This window comes from Dermochelys coriacea, chromosome 24 (genome assembly GCF_009764565.3).
Source record: "Dermochelys coriacea isolate rDerCor1 chromosome 24, rDerCor1.pri.v4, whole genome shotgun sequence".
Classification (NCBI taxonomy): domain Eukaryota; kingdom Metazoa; phylum Chordata; order Testudines; family Dermochelyidae; genus Dermochelys; species Dermochelys coriacea.
Genome location: NC_050091.1, coordinates 15,273,921 through 15,293,601, shown reverse-complemented (window position 1 = coordinate 15,293,601; position 19,681 = coordinate 15,273,921). Strand labels below are relative to the sequence as shown.

The window sequence follows — 19,681 nt, the reverse complement described above, 5'->3', positions numbered from 1 at the left end:
AGCTTTCAATTTAATTTATTTATTGAATTGTTTGTTTGTTTAAAATAATTTTTTGGCCTTTATGGCTGCAAGGAAAACCTTCCAAATGTGCCCGAAGTGTGACTAGTTCGGCAACAACTGCCTGAGTCTGCAGAGCGCCTGAAACGATGACCCCCAATGGTGTAAACTCCACTGCCCATACTAAGTGGATCAGAGCATCATCTGTAAAGCCCATGGATAACACTTCAGAGACAACACTAGCTATTTAAGTCCTGTGTGGCAAAAGTGCTTTCCCCCACATAGAATTATAGAATCATAGGACTAGAAGGGACCTCGAAGGTCATCTAATGCGATCCCCTGCACTCATGGCAGGACTAAGTATTATCTAGACCATCCCTGAGAGGTGTTTATCTAACCTGCTCTTAAAAATCTCTCATGACGAGATTCAACAACCTCCCTAGGCAATTTATTCCGGTACTTAACCGCCCTGACAGTTAGGAAGTTTTTCCTAATGTCTAACCTAAACCGCCCTTGTTTAAACCCATTGCTTCTTGTCCTGTCTTCAGATGTTGATGAGAACAATTTATCTCCCTCCTCCTTCTAACAACCTTTTATTATTCTTGAAAACTGTTCTGTCCCCTCTCAGTCTTCTCTTCTCCAGACTAAACAAATCCAATTTTTTAAATCTTCCTTCATAGGTCATGTTTTCTAGACCTTTAATCATGTTTGTTGCTCTTCTCTGGACTTTCTCCAATTTGTCCACATCTTTCCTGAAATGTGGTGCCCAGAACTGGACACAATACTCCAGTTGAGGCCTAATCTGTGCGGAGTAGAGTGTAAGGGAATGTCTACACTGGCAAGTTTCTACGCAACCACTTTTATTAAAGTGCTGGAATTAAACCGCTGTTGCATGTCCACACTGTGCTCCTCATGACAGTGGAGCGCATTCACATTAGCAGCTCTTGCAATGGCAAAGAGAGCAGTGCATTGTGGTAGCTATCCCACTGTGCAACTGGCCGGAGGGTGCTTTGGGAAGGGTTTGCAATGCCTCATGCGGCAGGCACAGCATCACATGATGCAGGTTTCCCAATCCCATTGTTCCATGGACATCCTACTACATTGCCAGCAACAATGTGTGTGTGTGTGTTGAGGGGGGACAGTGTGTTTTGGGGGACAGAGAGAGGGTCTTGTAAGTTCAGACAGTAGCAGGAAGCAACCAGACCTGAGGCAGTGGGAGGGGGAAACCCCCGACATCAACTCCCGCCTCCCTCCACAGCTCTCCGCATGCTGTCTGTCTGTCTGTCTCTCTCACACACACACCTCTGTGTTCAACAGCATGAGCATTCCACATTAATGGTTTGCTCAGCACAGCATGCAAGGGCTGTCAGAAACTGGAGCTTTGTAAGGGGAGGGGTGCATGTCTCCAGGGCAGCGAGTTCAAAACAATGAGGAGAGCGGCCACTTGAGGGATTATGGGACACTTCCAGAGGCCAATCGATTGTTTTCTGTGCTGTAATGTGTTTACGCTGCCAATACAGCGCTTTAAGGCTTACGACTAGGCGGTTTTTTTGCAATACTGCAACTGAGGAGTTTCTGCGCACTAAGTGGCTTGGCAGTGTGTTCACCTCAGGAGTTACATCACAGAAAGCTGCTTTATTGCACAGTAACTTGCCAGTGTAGACAAGGCCAAAGAATTACTTCTTGTGTCTTGCTTACAATGCTTCTGCTAATACATCCTAGAATGTTTGCTTTTTTTGCAACAATGAATCGTGGCATGTACAAATGCAATTTTGGGTTGCATTAACAGAGGCATAGCGTGCAAATCACAGGAGGGGATAGTATCGCTCTACTTGGCACTGGTTAGGCCTCAGCTGGAGTACTGCATCCAATTTTGATCACTGCTGTATAGGAAGGATGTAGAGAAACTGGAAAGGATCCAAAGGCGAGCGACAAAGATAATCAAAGGGATGGAATGCAAATCTTATGAGTAAGGCTACGTTTTAGTCTCGGGTATTTTTAGCAAAAGTCATGGACAGGTCACGGGCAAGAAACAAAAAGTCACGGCTGCCTGACCTGTCAATGACTTTTATAAAAAATACCTGTGACTAAGTCTTACCTGCTGGGAGGGGGGCGCTCCTGAAGACTGCTGCTGGGGGGAGCTGCTGGAGGAAGCAGCAAAGGGCGATGTTTTGGCTGGGGGGGCAGCCCAGGCCCTGATGCAGCTGGAGGGGGTTGCGGCCTGGGGCCCTGCCGCTGCTGGTCCAGGCGGGGGAGGCATGAGGCCCTGCTGCCACTACCGATGGTCCCGGACCACTGCACCAGGGCAGCACTGGGGACCAGTTGCCTGGGGCTCCCAGAGCTGGCCCCGGTGCTTCCCCAGCTGCTGGGTGGTCCTGGGGTCAGCTGCACCAGTGCTTCAAAATTCACAGAGGTCATGGAAAGTCACGGAAGCCATGACTTCTGTGACCTCCATGAATGATTCGCAGCCTTACATATAAGCAAAGACTGAAGGAACTGGGTATGTTTCCTTTGCAAAAGAGGAGATCGGGGGGGGGGAAATATGATAGCTGCCTTCAAATACTTTAAAGGCTGCCAAAAAAAGATGGAAAAAAATTGTTCTTTCTTGCCACAGAGGGCAGGACAAGAGGCAATGCTTTCAAACCACAGCAGAGCAGATTTAGATTAAATCAGGAAAAACTCCCTAACTGAAAGAAGAGTAGGACAAAGCAACAGATTATTTAGCAAGGTTGTGGAATCTCCCTCACTGGAAGTTTTCAAAAGTTTTCATCTCTCTTGGATGGTTTAGACCCAACAAATCCTGCGTCATGGTAGGGAGTTAGACTAGATGATCCTTGAGGTCCCTTCTAACACTATGGCTTTATGATTCTATGTGTAGGATAAGCATCCCAACACACCCTGGTCATTTTAACAGACCAAATGGGGCAAACACTGGGGCGAAAGCATCTTGTGTAGAGAACTGGGGGTAGCTACAGAGAATGAGATACAAAGAAAAGGATGAAGGAGATTCACACAGACAGGTCAGGAAAAGAAAATCAGACAAAGGAAAATGCTGAAAATAGAGGAAAAAAGGAAAAAAGGGCAGAAATATATCTGAGCCTCAAATGGAGCAAGTTTTCTCACTGTACAATGAACGGAACAGGAAGGAAATGAATAATAAATGCATAAATAAAAATTTAGTTCCTTCTAGACTAGTAATTATGAAAAAATTAGAAAAAAATGATTTCAGTTGAACTGAAAAAAAATTCACATTTTTTGGTGAAAAGTGGAAAGAAAATTGTTTCAGGTCGAACAAACCACTTCAGTCCAATTTCAAGCATTTTTTAAAATATTTTAAATTTGAAAAAAAAATTAAAGGAAGTTTTGAAACAAAACATCATTTTGAATTAAAAAACTGAAACGTTTTATTTCAAAAATGTTGAAACAAAACCTTTCAGTTTTTTTAGATTTTTTTTCCTCAGCCAAAATAAGTTGTCGAAACAGATGCAAATTCATGAACAGTTTCAGTGCACAGAATCTGCATTTTTCACCAACAAATATTTTGGATGAAAAGTGTTGCCCAGCTCTGGTTAAGAACAGAAGAATGGACATACTGAGTCAGACCAATGGTCCATCTAGCCAGATATCCTGTTTTCCCCACAGTGTCCAATGCCAGGTGCTTCAGAGTGAATGAACAGAAAAGGACAATCATTGAGCGATCTAGCCCATCGTCCACTCCCAACTTCTGGTAGTCAGAGACTAGGGATCCCAGAGCATGGGGTTGCATTCCTGACCATCTTGGCTAATAGTCATTGATGGACCTATATGCCAGGAACTTTTCTATCTCTTTTTTGAACCCCGACATAGTTTTGGCCATCATCCTCTGGCAATGAGTTCCACAGGTTGACTCTGTACTGTGTGTAAAAGTATTTTCCTTTTATTTGTTTTAAAACTGCTGCCTATTAATTTCATTGGGTGACCTCTGGTACTTGTGTTATGTGAAGGAATAAATAATACTTCCTTATTCACTTTCTCCACACCAGTCATGATTTTATAGATCTCCATCATATGCCCCCTTAGTCGTCTTTTTTCCAAGATGAAAAGTCCCAGTCTTTTTAATTGCTCCTCATTTGAAAGCTGTTCCATACTTCTAATAATTTTTGTTGTCCTTCTCTGTACCTCTTCCAATTCTAATATAACTCTTTGAGATGGGGCGTTCAGAACTGCACACAGTATTCCAAGTGTGGAGACTATATTCTCCCTTTGATCTCTGTGCAAACTTCTGACAGGCCATTCTGCTGTGCATATTGGCGAGTATATAATCCTGAATTTGCACTGTGACACATGCACCATAACTAAATGTAGAATTCAGCCCTCTACTGAGAGGTGTGATCTATGCCACCTACTCCCATTGATTTCAATGGAGTCATGATTTCATCTTTAGTATCTACCTATCGAACACTCGTTTCTTTCTCTGTCCCTTCTATAGGAGGGAGAGTCTTCTCCCATGCATCTTCTAACACTTGAAACAGCAGCCCCACCTTGTCCAGGTTAGAAACGTTACCTGAAAACATCTTTCTTCCCATTTGCCTCTGTCTTTCTCTCTCACATCCCCTGATTCTAGGATACCATTTGTGTGGGATAGACACTATGCCAAATCACTGTGTGTTATAAGTCCAAAAGGTGCAGTCCTGAAATCAGAGACTTACCCGGACTTTGCCAACTTCCCTCTTGTAGATGGAGATGTTGTACCCATAGACATAGATGTTGGTCACTCGCAGAAAGGAGATGGCCTGGCTGCCCCTGTTATCATTCTTCTCATCGATGGTAAAGGGTTCCAGGGAGTGGTCGTGGCCACAGTACTTGGCGATGGTGTAGGTGCAGGTGCCCTGCAAGTCAAACTTCAGGCCATCAAAGGTGTGATAATGCGGGTCCCCCCAGCCCCAGCAAGTTCCCACATAGTCGGGAACACATGTCGCGTGGCCATCCTCTGTCTTGCACATCTCCTTGGTCCGGCATTTCAGGGATTTGCAGGTTTCTGAAAGGAGAAAGCCCAGTCACATCAACAGAGTGGGGGACTCAAGTCAAATGTCTAGGCCGGGGAGCAAGATATGCCATGAGCACAGCATTCATGCAGAACCAACTGAATCAACCAAGGTGTTCTGAAGATACTCAACATCACATGGATAATCACATGGCTGGTTAATTCAGCTGGTTAGAGCGTGGTGCTAATAACACCAAGGTCACAGGTTCGAGCCCCGTTTGGGCCACAGTTGTTTCAGGGGGAGGGATAGCTCAGTGGTTTGAGCATTGGCCTGCTAAACCCAGGGTTCTGAGTTCAATCCTTGAGGGGGCCATTTAGGGTTCTGGGGCAAAATTGGGGATTGGTCCTGCTTTGAGCAGGGGGTTGGATTAGTTGACCTCCTGAGGTCCCTTCCAACTCTGATATTCTATGAAACATAGAATCATAGAATATCAGGGTTGGAAGGGACCTCAGGAGGTCATCTAGTCCAACCCCCTGCTCAAAGCAGGACCAATCCCCTACTAAATCATCCCAGCCAGGGCTTTGTCAAGCCTGACCTTAAAAACCTCAAAGGAAGGAGATTCCACCACCTCCCTAGGTAATGCATTCCAGTGCTTCTCCACCCTCCTAGTGAAAAAGTTTTTCCTAATATCCAACCTAAACCTCCCCCACTGCAACTTAAGACCATTACTCCTCATTCTGTCATCTGCTATCACTGAGAACAGTCTAGCTCCATCCTCTTTGGAACCCCCTTTCAGGTAGTTGAAAGCAGCTATCAAATCCCCCCTCATTCTTCTCTTCTTGCAGACTAAACAATCCCAGTTCCCTCAGCCTCTCCTCATAAGTCATGTGTTCCAGTCCCCTAATCATTTTTGTTGCTCTCCGCTGGATGTTTTCCAATTTTTTCACATCTTTCTTGTAGTGTGGGGCCCAAAACTGGACACAGTACTCCAGATGAGGCCTCACCAATGTCTAATAGAGGGGAATGATCATGTTCCTCGATCTGCTGGCAGTGCCCCTACTTATACAGCCCAAAATGCCATTGAGCTTCTTGGCAACAAGGGCACACTGTTGACTCATATCCAGCTTCTCATCCACTGTAACCCCTAGGTCCTTTTCTGCAGAACTGCTGCCTAGCCATTCGGTCCCTAGTCTGTAGTGGTGCATGGGATTCTTCTGTCCTAAGTGCCGGACTCTGCACTTGTCCTTGTTGAACCTCCTCAGATTTCTTTTGGCCCAATCCTCCAATTTGTCTAGGTCCCTCTGTATCCTATCCCTACCCTCCAGCGTATCTACAGAACTTGGCTTGCTGCAAGCTCTGGGCCCAGTCCAGCTAAACAGTCAACCGTGTGAGCAGTTCCATTGAAATCAATGAGGTTATTCATACGTTTAAAGTTATGCATGTTCTTAAATACCCCTGATTCTGATCCAGCACACCCCCAATAACCCATTGATGTGGCACTGAAGTAACTGGCTAATTCCCACTGACTCCTTTGGGAGTGACATTTCAGGCAATACATCAGTGAGCAGGCCCGCCGACAGCAGGGGGGGAAGGGGGCAATTGCCCAGGGGCCCAGGTGATTTAAAAGGGCCAGGGGGCCCCCGGCCACTGCCGTGGCAGCAGCCAGGAGCCCCGGCCCTTTTAAATCATTCAGGTGGGCCACAGGGCTCCTAAGCATGTGGGGGGTGGTACCGGCGGCAGTGAAGGCAGCCAGGCGGGCATGTGGAAGCCCTGGCTGTGCTGGAAGAATGCACCCAGCAGCGCAGCTGCCCTGGGGCCCAGAATTGTTGGTGGTGGGTGTCAGTGAGAGCCACACGTTAGGGGTTAAATTCTGAGAGTTGTAAGCACCTTTGACTCCCATGTATTTCAATGGAAGAAAAAGTTAATCCCCTGGATCTCCCTTCCTAACTCCTGGATTGCCCACTGCTTTGTTCTTATGCTGTTTCACTCTCAAGATCACTAGAAATGTTCCACAGACTCCTATGGCCCATAGACACTGAACTACACCATTGCCTGCTTGCTAGATACGTTGCACTAAAGGCAAATTGCAGATAAACTACCTGTGTCTGTCATTCTTTCAGGCTTGTGAGTTCTTTGAGAGGAGACTACTAGGGTACACTTAACCAAACAAAGGAAACCCTGCAGAATAGGGGGAGCTCTACCCTAAGAATCAGTGCAGACCCCAATGCCCCACGGACCTGGATATTCCCATCCCCATGCTCAGGTCACTCACCATCCCCTCCATCAACAGGGTAAACTGTCTGATTAGTCCCATTGCCATCTGTTTCGACAGAATACCAACCTCCAGATTCATCACAACTGGACGGTGTTCTCCAGTCATAGACAGTGACTCCATGGTCCCTGCAGGTATCTGCGTAGGCCTCCAGCGCCTCACATAGAATGATCTTGTTCCCCTCATTCAGACACACGTCATAGATGCAGTTGTCAAAGACGTCGTCGGGGCTCACCCTGGAGTGACACTCTCTGAAGGGCCCTTCCGGTGCTTTACTGATCACCCCACAGTGACTGTCATCCCCATACAGATCTCTCTTGCTCTCATCACACATTGGGCAAGTCTCTGGGCAATAATCCCAGCAAAAGGGGTCCCGGTCTTGGACTTTCCAACTGGTAACCCAGCCCATGATGGAGGAGACTTTGATGCCGTTGGAGGACATCAGATCGTCTTCTGGGTTCTGGTTGAAGTTCCCACAAAGACCGCACATGGCACCATAATAGCTGCTGGGGAGGGTGATTACCAAATGCCAGTTCTTGTTGTACCCCACCCGGAGGCCAACGTCTGTCTGCATGACGGTGCTGAGGCCTTTCCGGTACAATCTGATTTTACCATCTTTCAGCATCACTGGGAGACTGGTGATCACACCGTTTAGCTAGAGACAGACAGGAGGGGAAGAACATGATGGGCATTATTCTTCTTTGATCCTCACTTGCTCTTACTCCAGATGTAGCCTCACCATTCATTTTGGCTGTTATTCATTGTCACTCTAAGCAGCAGCAAGTAAAATAATGGTCAAATCCTAAGTCAGTTTAGCCGTTCCTTACTCAAGAAGAACAACTGAAATCAATCCAAAGTCCCGGAGTAAACACAGTATTTATCTAGCTTCACTATCTACCTAAGGTATCTGTTTCCAGAATTCCCTATATCTCTATATAGATTCTACCTATCTGAAATATCTACCGATCTAGCCACAAAGTCTTGTTTTTGCTATCTATCTATCTATCTTACGTTTTTCAAACATACAGATCAAACGGATCAGATATATTTATGTACTTGTATTGCCCACATGACATATTCAGCTGACGGCATCTGTTTGGGATTCTGTTTGTGTGAGACACTACACAAAAGTACTGTGCCTTGTAAGTTGAAAAGTGCCAGAGCCCTGAGCTGGGAGACTCACCCGGACTTTGCCAACTTCCCTCTTGTAGATGGAGATGTTGTACCCATAGATGTAGATGTTGGTCACCCGCAGAAAGGAGATATCCTGGCTCCCCCTATTATCATTCTTCTCATCAATGGTGAAAGGCTCCAGGGTGGCGTCGCTCCCACAGTATTTGGCCAGGGTGTAGGTGCAGGTGCCCTGGAAGTCAAACTTCAGACCATCAAAAGTTTGGTAGTGCATGTCCCCTGAGCCCAAGCAGGTTCCCATGTAGTCAGGAATACATGCTGTGTGGCTATCCTCAGTCCGGCATGTCTCTTTGGTCCGGCATTTCAGAGCTTCACAGCCATCTGAAAGAAAGACTCTTGGTCATATCAACATGGCAGGGAACTCAAGTCCAGTATCTAGGCTCCTAAGTGCTACAGTCGTATAAATAAATAAATAAATATAATAATAATAATACTCTATATATAATAAAGCAGTAAGGCATGTAGCTATGCCATGCCAAGAGTCCTAGACCATTGTGAGTTAGAGGTATCTCAACCAACCACCACCCTTACTCTACACCTAGCTTGTATTCAACAATTTCATTGGTTGTAATGAGACAGTGATATAAGGGAACTGCCCCACAGTTCTTTAAAGATTGATTCACCACCTGTATAACTTAAAAGAAACTCTCCACCGCAGTCCACATGCCCAAACAAATCAACACAAAATCTCCAAACATGATCCCCCGGACACACATCCCTCATTTGTCACCCACACAATTAAATACAAAATTCTTCAGCCCAGTCCCCCGATACAAATTAACACAACCACCAACACAACAACACAGTCAGAACATGATAACCCCAAACACATAGCTCCTCATCACAGCACACACTCCTCTTCCACCACCTTCCAAAATTTCTCAACACAACACAAACATTTGCCCACCTATATTTAGACTTGCCTTCAAACAATAAATGTCAGTGGCAAAGCTGTGGTTTATCAATTAATAACAATAATAGCAGCATGGGAGAGCCAGACTGGTCATGAGCACAACCTTCACGCAGAACCAGCTTAGACACCCATTGCATGCTGAGTGAGTGGCAAGTCCATGATAGTCAACAGAAGCTGGCTTGCTGCAAGTTATAGTCCCAATCCAGCAAAGAACTTAACCATGTGAGTAGTTCAATTGAAATCAATGAGGTTACTCACACGCTTAAAGTTATTCATGTGCCTACGTGTATATGTCTCTGATCCAGCAACATGTTGAGCACCCTCAATTAGCTGTTTCTGTGGCACTGAATTCATTGGTGAATCCCATTGGCTCCAGTGCGAATGGGATTTCAATCCATAAGTCAGGAAGGGCTGCAGGTGCTAAGAGTCAAATTCTGAGAGGTTTAAGCACCTACAGATCCCATGCCTTTCAATGGGAGAATAACATCTCATGGAGCTGCCTCCCCTCTTAACTCCACAATTGATTATAGCTGCTTCACTCTGAAGACCACCAAAAAAGTTCCATAGCCCCCTATACTCCATGGACACTGAGAAACACTGAACTCCACCAGTGTCAGCTTGCTAGATACATCACACTTATAGGGTATATATACACATAGGAGACTTGGGCAGCTAGCTTACACTGTCACCTGTGACTTTGCATCTACGCTGATATTTTTAGATATCTATCTCAAGCCGAGTGAGTTTGTAAACGTCCACCTGAGCTGAGAATTATGCCTCCCAACTGCTGTGTACATGTACCCTAGCCACCTGAATCGGTGATTGTTTTAGATCTCATTAACTAACAGGGCCAGGCGGGTTAGCTCTTGGCTGAATGACTGCTAGAGGGAGCTCTACCCTAAGAGTCAGTGCTGACCCTAGTACCCCAGGGATCCTGGATATTTCCATCCCCATGCTCATCAACAAGATAAACAGATTGACTACTGCTACCACGATCAATAAGAAACAAAGATGCCAGACTCACCACAACTGGATGGCATCCTCCAGTCATCAACAGTGACCCCATGCTTCCTGCAGGCATTCGCGTAGGACTCCAGCGCCTCACACAGAATGCTCTTGTCCCCCTCATTCAGACACATGTCATAGATGCAGCTGTCAAAGAAGTCATCGGCGCTCACCCTGGAGTGACACTCTCTGAAGGGCCCTCCCGGTGCTTTACTGATCACCCCACAATGACTGTCATCCCCATACAGATCTCTCTTGCTCTCATCACACATTGGACAAGTGTCTTGGCAATAATCCCAGCAAAAGGGATCCCAGTCTTGGACTTTCCAACTGGCAGCCCAGCCCACAATGGAGGAGACTCTGGTGCCATTGGATGATGTCATGTCATCTTCTGGATTCTGGTTGAAGTTCCCACATAGGCCGCACGTGGCCCCATAATAGCTGCTGGGGAGGGTGATCACTACATGCCAATTTTTGTCATATGTGATCTGGAGGCCAAAGTCCGTCTGTAGGACGGTGCTGAGGTCTTTCTGGTACAGTCTGATTTTACCGTCTTTCAGCGTCACTGGGAGATTGGTGATCACACTGTTCAGCTGGAGACAGAGAGAAGGGGGGAGGTATAATAGGTGTTATTGCTCTTTCATCCTCACTTGTTCTTACTGCAACTGTCATCTTGTCACTCATTTCGGCTGAAATCATTGTCACTTGTAACCAGTGGCATGTAAAAGAATCACTGAAATCAATGTGACTTTCCCTGAATAAACACAGTATTTATCTAGCTACGCCTATCTACCAGTTTATATTTTTCTGCATAATTATCTAGCTAGCTATCTACCTATCACAACCATGTCAAACACACAAGACCAGTTGCATTTATGTATTTGTATTGCCCATATAATACATTCAGCTCATGTCGCTTGTATCTAGGATTCCATTTGTGTGAGAGATACTACACAAAAAATACTGTTTGTTAAAAGTACAAAAGGCACAGAGCCCTGAGCTGGGAAACTCACCCGGACTTTGCCAACTTCCCTCTTGTAGATGGAGATGTTGTACCCATAGACGTAGATATTGGTCACCTGCCAAAATGAGATATCCTGGTTCCACCTTTTGTCATTCTTCTCATCAATGGTGAAGGACTCCAGGGTAGGGTCACTGCCACAGTATTTAGTGATGGTGTACTTACAGGTGCCCTGCAAGTCAAACTTCAGGCCATCAAAAGTTTGGTACTGTGCATCCCCTGAGCCCAGGCAGATTCCTGTGTAGGCAGGAACACATGCCTCTTGGCCATCTTCAATTTTGCATCTCTCCTTGATCCGGCATTTCAGGGTTTTGCAGGGATCTGAAAGGAGAAAACCCAGTTCTATCAACAGGGTAGGAAACTCAAGTCCAGTGTCTAGGCTGGGAGATCCAGCCCTGTCATGGGCACAGCATTCACACAGAACCAGCTGAGATAGCCAGAGGACACTGAGAAGTTGGGAAGTCAGGGATACTCAACAGCACTTGGTTTGCTGGAAGCTATGGTTCCAATCTATCAAAACACTTAATCAAGTGAATTGAGTTGAAATCAATGAGGCTACACACATGCTTAAAGTTATGCTTATGCACAAGTGCCTATGGCTCTGATCCAGCAAAGTGCGGAGCACCCTCAGTAACGCATTGTTATGATTCGGAAGTCATTAGCCATAGGTGCTGGAACTAGGAGTGCTGGGGGTGCTGCTGCACCTCCTGGCTTGAAGTGGATTCCAGTGTATGTAACATTTACAGTTTGGTTCAATGGCTCTCAGCATCCCCACTGTAAAAACTGTTCCAGCACCCCTGTCATTGGCTAACTCCCAGTGATTCCATTGGGAGAGGGAATTCAGTCCATAAATCAGTGAGAGCTGCAGGTGCTAATGGTCAAATGCTAAGAGGTGCTAAGCGCCTGTGACTCCCGTGGGAGGAAAAGTTCATCTCAGAGATTTCCCTCCCCTCCTAACTCCCCAGAACTCAATTCTTATGCTGCTTCACTCTGAAGTCCACCAGCTCAGTTTATAAAGGCGAGTGTGTGTCCTCTCCACATCGAAGGAGGGGCAGACTTGGAAGTGAACTTACACTGGTCAGGCTTCTGACCAAGGCAAGCAAGATGGTACTGTTCTGGGGCACAAGTAGGGTGACCAGACAGCAAGTGTGAAAAATCGGGATGGGGGTGGGGAGTAATAGGAGTCTATATAAGAAAAACCCCCAAATATCAGGACTGTCCCTATAAAATTGGGACATCTGGTCACCCTAGGTGCAAGGCTGGGGAGCTGGGGGAATTGGCTGGAGCCTCCCTATTGTTGGTTCATGAAAGGCTAGGAGAAGCATTCATGTAACTCGGTTGGGCGTGTCCCTGCCTGTAGATGTCTGTGTAAGTGTAGTACCTGCCAGAGGTTGTAGCTTGCCAACAGCATCACAGTGAGAGGGATACCCCAGGTCATAGGCGGCGACTTCCCCACTTTCCCCTGGGTGCTTAACTTTCGCCCCTGGCCCTGGCCCCGCCCCACTCCACCCTTTCCATGAGGCCCTGCCCCTGTCCTGCCCCTTCCACCCCTCCCTGCCCCCATTCCAACCCCTTCCCCAAATTCCCGCCCTGGCCCTGCCTCTTCCCTACCTCCTCCCCTGAGCGTGCCACATTCCCGCTCCTCCCTCTCCCTCCCGGAGCTTGCTATACAGCCAAACAGCTGTTTGGTGGCAGCTGGGCAGGAAGCGCTGGGAGGTAGGCGAAGGAGCAGGGAGGCGGCGTGCTCAGGGGAGGAGGAGGCTGAGGTGGGGTTGGGGGTGAGAGAGCTTGGCTGCCAGTGGGTGCAGAGCACCCACTAATTTTTCCTCTAGCCCCAGAGCACCCATGGAGTCAGTGCTTATGCCCCAGGTTGGACAGAGGGCTCAGCAGTCCCACAGTCCAGGGTTGCACCCTGGGAACCTCTGTAACAATCAAACTTCTTGCTGAATTGCAAATTGGCTATCTCTGTCTATGATTAGCTAAGCAGGATCAGGCTGTTTAGTTAGCAGAAGAGTATTTCTTGAGGAAAAATAAGCTTAATAAATAATCTGTTGTAAACTGGTTTCTCCCATCCCTACCTCAGTTATTCCACCCACAGTAACCCCTCGGGGAATATTTCAATCAGGTTTCAGAGTAGCAGCCGTGTTAGTCGGTATTCGCAAAAAAGAAAAAGGAGTACTTGTGGCACCTTAGAGACTGACAAATATATTTGAGCATAAGCTTTCGTAAGCTACAGCTCACTTCATCGGATGCATTTGATGCTTATGCTCAAATAAAGCTTATGCTCAAATAAATTTGTTAGTCTCTAAGGTGCCACAAGTACTCCTTTTCTTTATTTCAATCAGTGACTCTCCTTCACCTTTGCTGATGCAGCCCATGATACCGTCTCTGATCTGGCAGGTTTCTTCTCTGGTGCAGTTGTGGGCTTTGCAGGTCACCTCTCGGGCAGGAACACAGGTGCAGCTCTGCTGGCACTTGTTCATCAGGATGATCTCTCTGGGCTGAGGGGATGTTTGGAAAAGGGGAAATAACACAATGTAATGAAGAAAAGGTTATTTATAATAATTTCTGGCAGTACTTGTGACCAAGTGGGGTTTTATTCATCTTCTTATGTTGCATGTGATTCTTAGTGTCCTATACTAATACTGTGTGTACCTTAGTTTCCCTGTGTACTGCATGACTTAGGTGATGGGAATTGGGTGTGTGATTTTGCTGAGGCCCTCAGGGCAGGGGAGACTGCCCAGCTATTTGCACCTGTGTAACCTGAGACCCAGGAGTGGGGATGCGATCAGCTGACACCTTTTGCCCAGGGAGCAAGACAAAGAGAAGGAGGAGCAGCATCAAGGGGGGGGCGTAGGAAGTAGGGTAACTGGAGATTGGCAGTCTGCGTGGGGGGACTGGAAGAGGGGCAATCCAGGGCATCTGGCCCAAGATTTCCAAGATGGACTTGGCTGAAAGTCACTGATGTCTGTAATAGCAAGATCTGTTCTATGCTGTGTCCCTGTTGACTAATAAACCTTCTGTTTTACTGGCTGGCTGAGTGTCACGTCTGACTGTGGAGTTGGGGTGCAGGGCCCTCTGGCTTTCCCAGGAGCCCTGCCTTAGCAGACTCGCTGCAGGAAGCGCACCATGTGGAAGGAGATGCTGAATGCTCCAAGGACAGACCCAGGAAGGTCAAAGCTGTGTAAGCTTCTTGCCCTGGAGACAGTGTAGCTCAGAGAGAGGAGGCTCCCCCAGTCCTGACTGGCTTTGTATAGAGTAGTTCCAGAGCATCGCCCAGTGACTCTGTGACAGTGCTAAACCCAGAAATGTGTGGTGATGTGTGTGAAAAATGTCTGTTCTGTTGTCATATTATTTGCTCTTAATGTTAAAGAGAAAGGCTGTCTCATGGCTCACCTCTGGGCCAAAGGCCAGAAATAGTGCCTAGGTTTTAACCTCCCATCTGTTCATGACTCACTATGTGGCCGTGAGCAAGTCACTGCCTCTCTCTGTGCCTCAGTTTCCCTATGACAGACGAAGGGAATTAAATAATCTTGCCTTTCTTAGCGCTTTGGGCATTGGATACTAGCAGAGTGGGGTGCCAGGCTGGATAGGCCAAAGCTCTGATCCACTACAGATAACCCTATTCCTGGTTAGTGTAGGGATTAAGATGTGGATAGAGCAAAAACTAGATCAGACCCAGAATGCTTGGGGCGGTACCTTGTAGTATCTCCCACGCTCGAAGCACCCACAGCTCTTCAGAGTTACACAGCCCTGGCCATCGAAGAAGAAGCCCTCGTCACACTGGCAGCCTTCAGCACAGGTCTCCGGGCAGTCCATGATGTCTCCAGTGCAGGTGGTGCAGAGGTCGGCACAGACCTCATAGTGGCTGTTGGCTGGGCAGGTCAGAGCTTAAATAGAGAATTAATTTAGGGCAGGAAAGATCTCACACCATGAACCAGAGGTACAGAGACATGAAGGGGAGGAGAGCTGGGCTGGGAGGAGAGGACTTGGACACATATTTAAGGTTGGTTTCCATCCAGAAGAGTTTCTGAAGAAACCCAGAGGTTTGGAATGAGATGCCTTGAAATTATGACCCTCCCCAGTGCATCCCAGAGCTCCATCAGCATCACAGAACTTACGGCAGAAGGAGGCGCTCCTCCAGGGCTGGATGGTGACCTTGGCCTCTTGGCAGGCCGTCACGTAGCTGTGGATGCTCTGGCACAGGACCTGGGAGTTCCCGTTGCCCAGGCACAAATCATACTGGCAGTTGTTGAAATACACACTGGGGCTGACCGTGCCATGGCAGGTGGCAAAAGGGCCGTCAGGGGCTATGAGCAGCCCACAGTAGTTGTGCTCTTTGAAGACATCTTTCCTCTCCTCCTCACAGACCGGACAGCTGTTCCCAGCACATTTGTCTGTACAGGATGCCTCTGGGGTCTGAACTTCCCAGGCAGACCCAAAGGATGCAATGTCGGGGGCCACCCTGCCATCAGGGAGCAGGAACTCGTCATCCTGCTGCCCTTTGTAGTTCCCGCACAGGCCGCACATCCGGCCATGGTAGCTCCCTGGGACAGTGACTCTGGCATGGTAAACCAGGTCGTAGATCACAGTGAGGCCAAAGTCAGTTTGCACCAAGATGTTCCCGCCGTGCTGATATGCCCGGAGCTGCCCATCGGCCACGATCACAGGCAGGTTGTGGGACACCCCGTCCACCTGGGAGAGACAGAGCATCCTGTGTGAGCTGTGGGGAGTGGAAACTGTAGGGTTTGGGTTATGTGCAGTGAGTTTTGAGATTCTGTTCTCACTGACACTTGTAGCGTAAATCCAGTATGACTCCAGATCTCACTTTAGAATAACTCCAGATTTACACCAGTGCCAGATCAGTCTCTGGTTCCAAGCCTGCAATAAAATAGGCAGCAAAAGCCCTGATCACTGTATTGCATGATCACTCTGGCCCACATCTCCCTCTGCCCCTCATCTTACTCCTGATCTTTCTCTTTCCCACTCCCTCCATTTCCTTACCCGGCTCTTCGCATGCACCTGTTTGGGAGCTGACTTCACCACATCTCAGCTGTTCCCCTTGTGCAAGTGTAATGTGATTTTTGTTAGGTTCTCAGAGATCATCAGCACCGCTATTCCCACTCAAATCACTCCCCACCGAGCTGTTCCCATCCTGCTGCGCTGATGAGACCCACAAAGTCAAGAAGGAGATGGAGGCCTGAGGGAGGGTTTCAGCACAGGCTGAGTACAAACAGTGGCAGAGAAGGATAATGATGCCATTGCCGACAGGCAGATTTGCAGCAAGAGGTGGTTTAGGAGGAGGAGGAGAGTTCAGGTTCAAAGTCAATACCCAGGTTAGAAAAAATGGAGACAAATCTTCAAGGGGAAACTTCTTGTCCATATGTTCCAAGCTCGTCACCCTGACCTACCTCTCTGCTCCCCTTTTGCTAACCATCCACGTCCTCCCTGATCCTCTCTTTACCATCCCCATCTCCTCCACCCACATTTGGCCTGCAGCTCTGCTTCATGCCCACACGTACACTCAGAACTATCTCCTACTTCTTGTCCATGTCCTCCCTCCCCTAAAAACCCATGAGTTATGAACCAGAAATGGAAGCAGAGAAGACGAAGCTGAGCTGGAGGATGCTCACTGTGCCCACGAGAAGCTCTCACATAGCAGCATCCATGAGTAATGCTCTCCACCATCTCCTGTTGGCTATGAGACCAGTCCCATCCACCTGGATGATGACCTGTCCTCAGTTACTCATGCTTTTGTAAGCTCTTGACAGGATTACAGCAGTAGGCTATAACCAGACATGAAGCCCTTAGCACTTAGTAAACTTCTGCTGGTACATAATTCTGCAACACATCTCTTCAGCAACACCGGCTGCTGTGAAGATATCAAACCTGTCCCTACGCTGGATTTCCAGAGAGCGCTGAAGTTCTCTGTCCTTATCTTCAAGGTGCTCAATGGCCTGAGCCCAGGGTATCTAAAAGATCAGCTACACTTCAGGGATGAAAACCATGTGTAAGCAGGGTCTGAATGAGGTTTGGGAAAGGTCTCCAGGAACACATGGTATTTGCATAAACACACCTACTTTGCCTAGGTATTCAGCAGAGGGGGCTGCTTTGCCAAAGTGCTCAATTTTGGCTGGTGTTGGGTTACAAATCACTTATACAGACACTCTTTTCTTAACCTGTGTATTATATATATTTTTTTAACATTCACTTTAATAATATTTTTAAATTTGAGTGGAGGGGTAATGAAATGTTATCCTGATTGTATGAGCAGAACGGTACTTACCCAGGCCTGACTGATTGAGGAGTTTCCCCTAAACTTAAGCTCACTTGCTAAGCAGGGGGTAGAGAAGTCAGATCCCAGTGAAAGAATGGTGATGGTGGTGCTGAGTAGGGAGTCCTAGACAGCATTTGACTCTCCATTGTATTGTTCAATCATCACTGAAATCACTGGTAACCAGATGCTGAGCCTTAGATCTGGTGTGGGACCATAGGTGCCGACTCCGTGGGTGCTCCGAGGCTGGAGTGCCCATGGGGAAAAAATGGTGGGTGCTTAGCACCCACTGGCAGCCAAATTCCCTCCCTCCCCTAGTGCCTCCCGCCCCCCGCCTGCCGCGAACAGCTGTTTCACACTGTGCACGAGGCTGGGAGGAAGCGGGGAGGAGCAAGGACAGGGCTGGCCTTACCATGAGGCAAACTGAGGCGGCCGCCTCAGGTGCCAGACTGGCGGGGTGGGGGGGCCACTAGGACCCAGAGTGTAGAAAATTGTGTCTGCTGCTGGTGAATATGGATTCTCTCTGCTCTAGATGCACAGAGATAGGGGAGTACGGTGCTGGAGGAAGGAGGGCACATGAGACATAACAGACCGGCAGGAGAAAAGGTGAGGGGCAATAACAAAGCAGCAGGAGCTACAGGGAGAGAGAGGAGAGGAGCCTCTTATGTACCTCTCTAGCATCCCCAGGAGCCTGGATTGTTAATACCAGCTTCTCAGGGGGCTTCCAGTTTCCTGCTGCTTCCCTGAACCCACTTGAGGAGAACAGGCAGTCAACTGAAGTAGTAGGAGCTAGTTAGGCCTTTAAGACACTGATATCTTCCCTCACTCAGGCCCTGCTACCCGCCTGCTTATTTGTCCCCTTCAACTGAGCGTTGAGAGCCACCATAGCTGGCACAGAACAGCAGTCATGAGTGAAAGAAGAAAACGCCCCTCTGGGGCAGCATTCAGAAAAAAAAAGAAAGCAAAGGAAGCTTTTCTATCTAAGCAGGAAGGAGCTCTCCTGAGATACACAGACACAAATGTTCACGATGAGCCTTCCAGCTCCAGTGAGGATGTAAGTGGTGAGGAGATGCCTGATCTTCCAGTTAGTCAGAGTGCAAGTGACCTGGCAGCTACTGCAGCATCCATATCTCCATCTCAAATGGATGTAACCATGCTCATTCCTGAAGAAAAGTGTAGATCAGAGAAGAGTGTGGTGGAGGTGCAAGAAACAGCTGCTGCTGAGTTTAGTTCCTTAAGTCTAGATGATCCAGGTCTGTGGACCCACTTGAGCAGTAGCCTGAGGGACTGCATGGGCCACAGCAAGTGAAAAACTTCACATTCCCCAAAGACAATGGAAATAGAAGTTTCCATCCCACACATTACTGGCGTGAAATCCCCAATGGGGACAAAGTGGAGAGGCCATGGCTTATGTACTCCAAAACCCAGAATGCTGCATTTTTTTTGTTCCAAACTCTTCCAGTCTAATGTTCCAGCCACATTGGGTTCTACAGGAATAAAAGGACTGGAAAAATCTGGCTAGAAATCTGGCATGCCATGAGAAGGCAGCAAATCACCAGATAGCATTCCATAGGTGGAAAGAGTTTGAGATGAGACTAAGGTTAAAGGCCACCATAGATGATCAGCATCAAGAGAAGATTGCATCAGAGTCTCTTTACTGTCAAAATGTTCTGAAAAGGCTCATGCCATTGTGAGAATGCTTGCTACCCAAAACCTAGCACTGTGTGGCACTTCAGTTCAGCTGCATGTGCCAAACAATGGAAACTTCCTTAAAATTGTGGAGCTGATGGCTGAGTTTGATGCTATACTCTAGGAGCATCTAAGAAGAGTCACCACCCAAGAAATAGTACACACACCACTATCTTGGAAAAACAATTCAAAATGAGATCATCCAGTTACTGGCAACAAAAGTCAAACAGAAGATTGTGGCAGATCTGAAGTCAGCAAGATATTACTCTGTTATTCTGGACTGCACATCTGACATCAGCCATATGGAACAAAACTACATTAATGGTGCATTTTGTAACAGAACCTAGTGAAAATG

The 19,681-nt window shown here is 47.5% G+C and overlaps 1 protein-coding gene across 1 annotated transcript in view; it reads right to left on the bottom strand.

Annotated features, from left to right (window-relative positions):
* The window catches only part of LOC119848109 (IgGFc-binding protein-like), a 111,956-nt gene that overhangs the window by 16,039 nt on the left and 76,236 nt on the right, over window positions 1-19,681 (bottom strand). The window contains exons 34-41 of the mRNA XM_043502305.1: window positions 15,485-16,058; window positions 15,063-15,253; window positions 13,723-13,864; window positions 11,356-11,684; window positions 10,362-10,935; window positions 8,417-8,745; window positions 7,303-7,888; window positions 4,686-5,014 (exon numbers count right to left, since the gene is read on the bottom strand). Coding sequence (XP_043358240.1) covers window positions 4,686-5,014; window positions 7,303-7,888; window positions 8,417-8,745; window positions 10,362-10,935; window positions 11,356-11,684; window positions 13,723-13,864; window positions 15,063-15,253; window positions 15,485-16,058 — 3,054 coding nt within the window. The remainder of the gene's footprint in view (window positions 1-4,685; window positions 5,015-7,302; window positions 7,889-8,416; window positions 8,746-10,361; window positions 10,936-11,355; window positions 11,685-13,722; window positions 13,865-15,062; window positions 15,254-15,484; window positions 16,059-19,681) is intronic.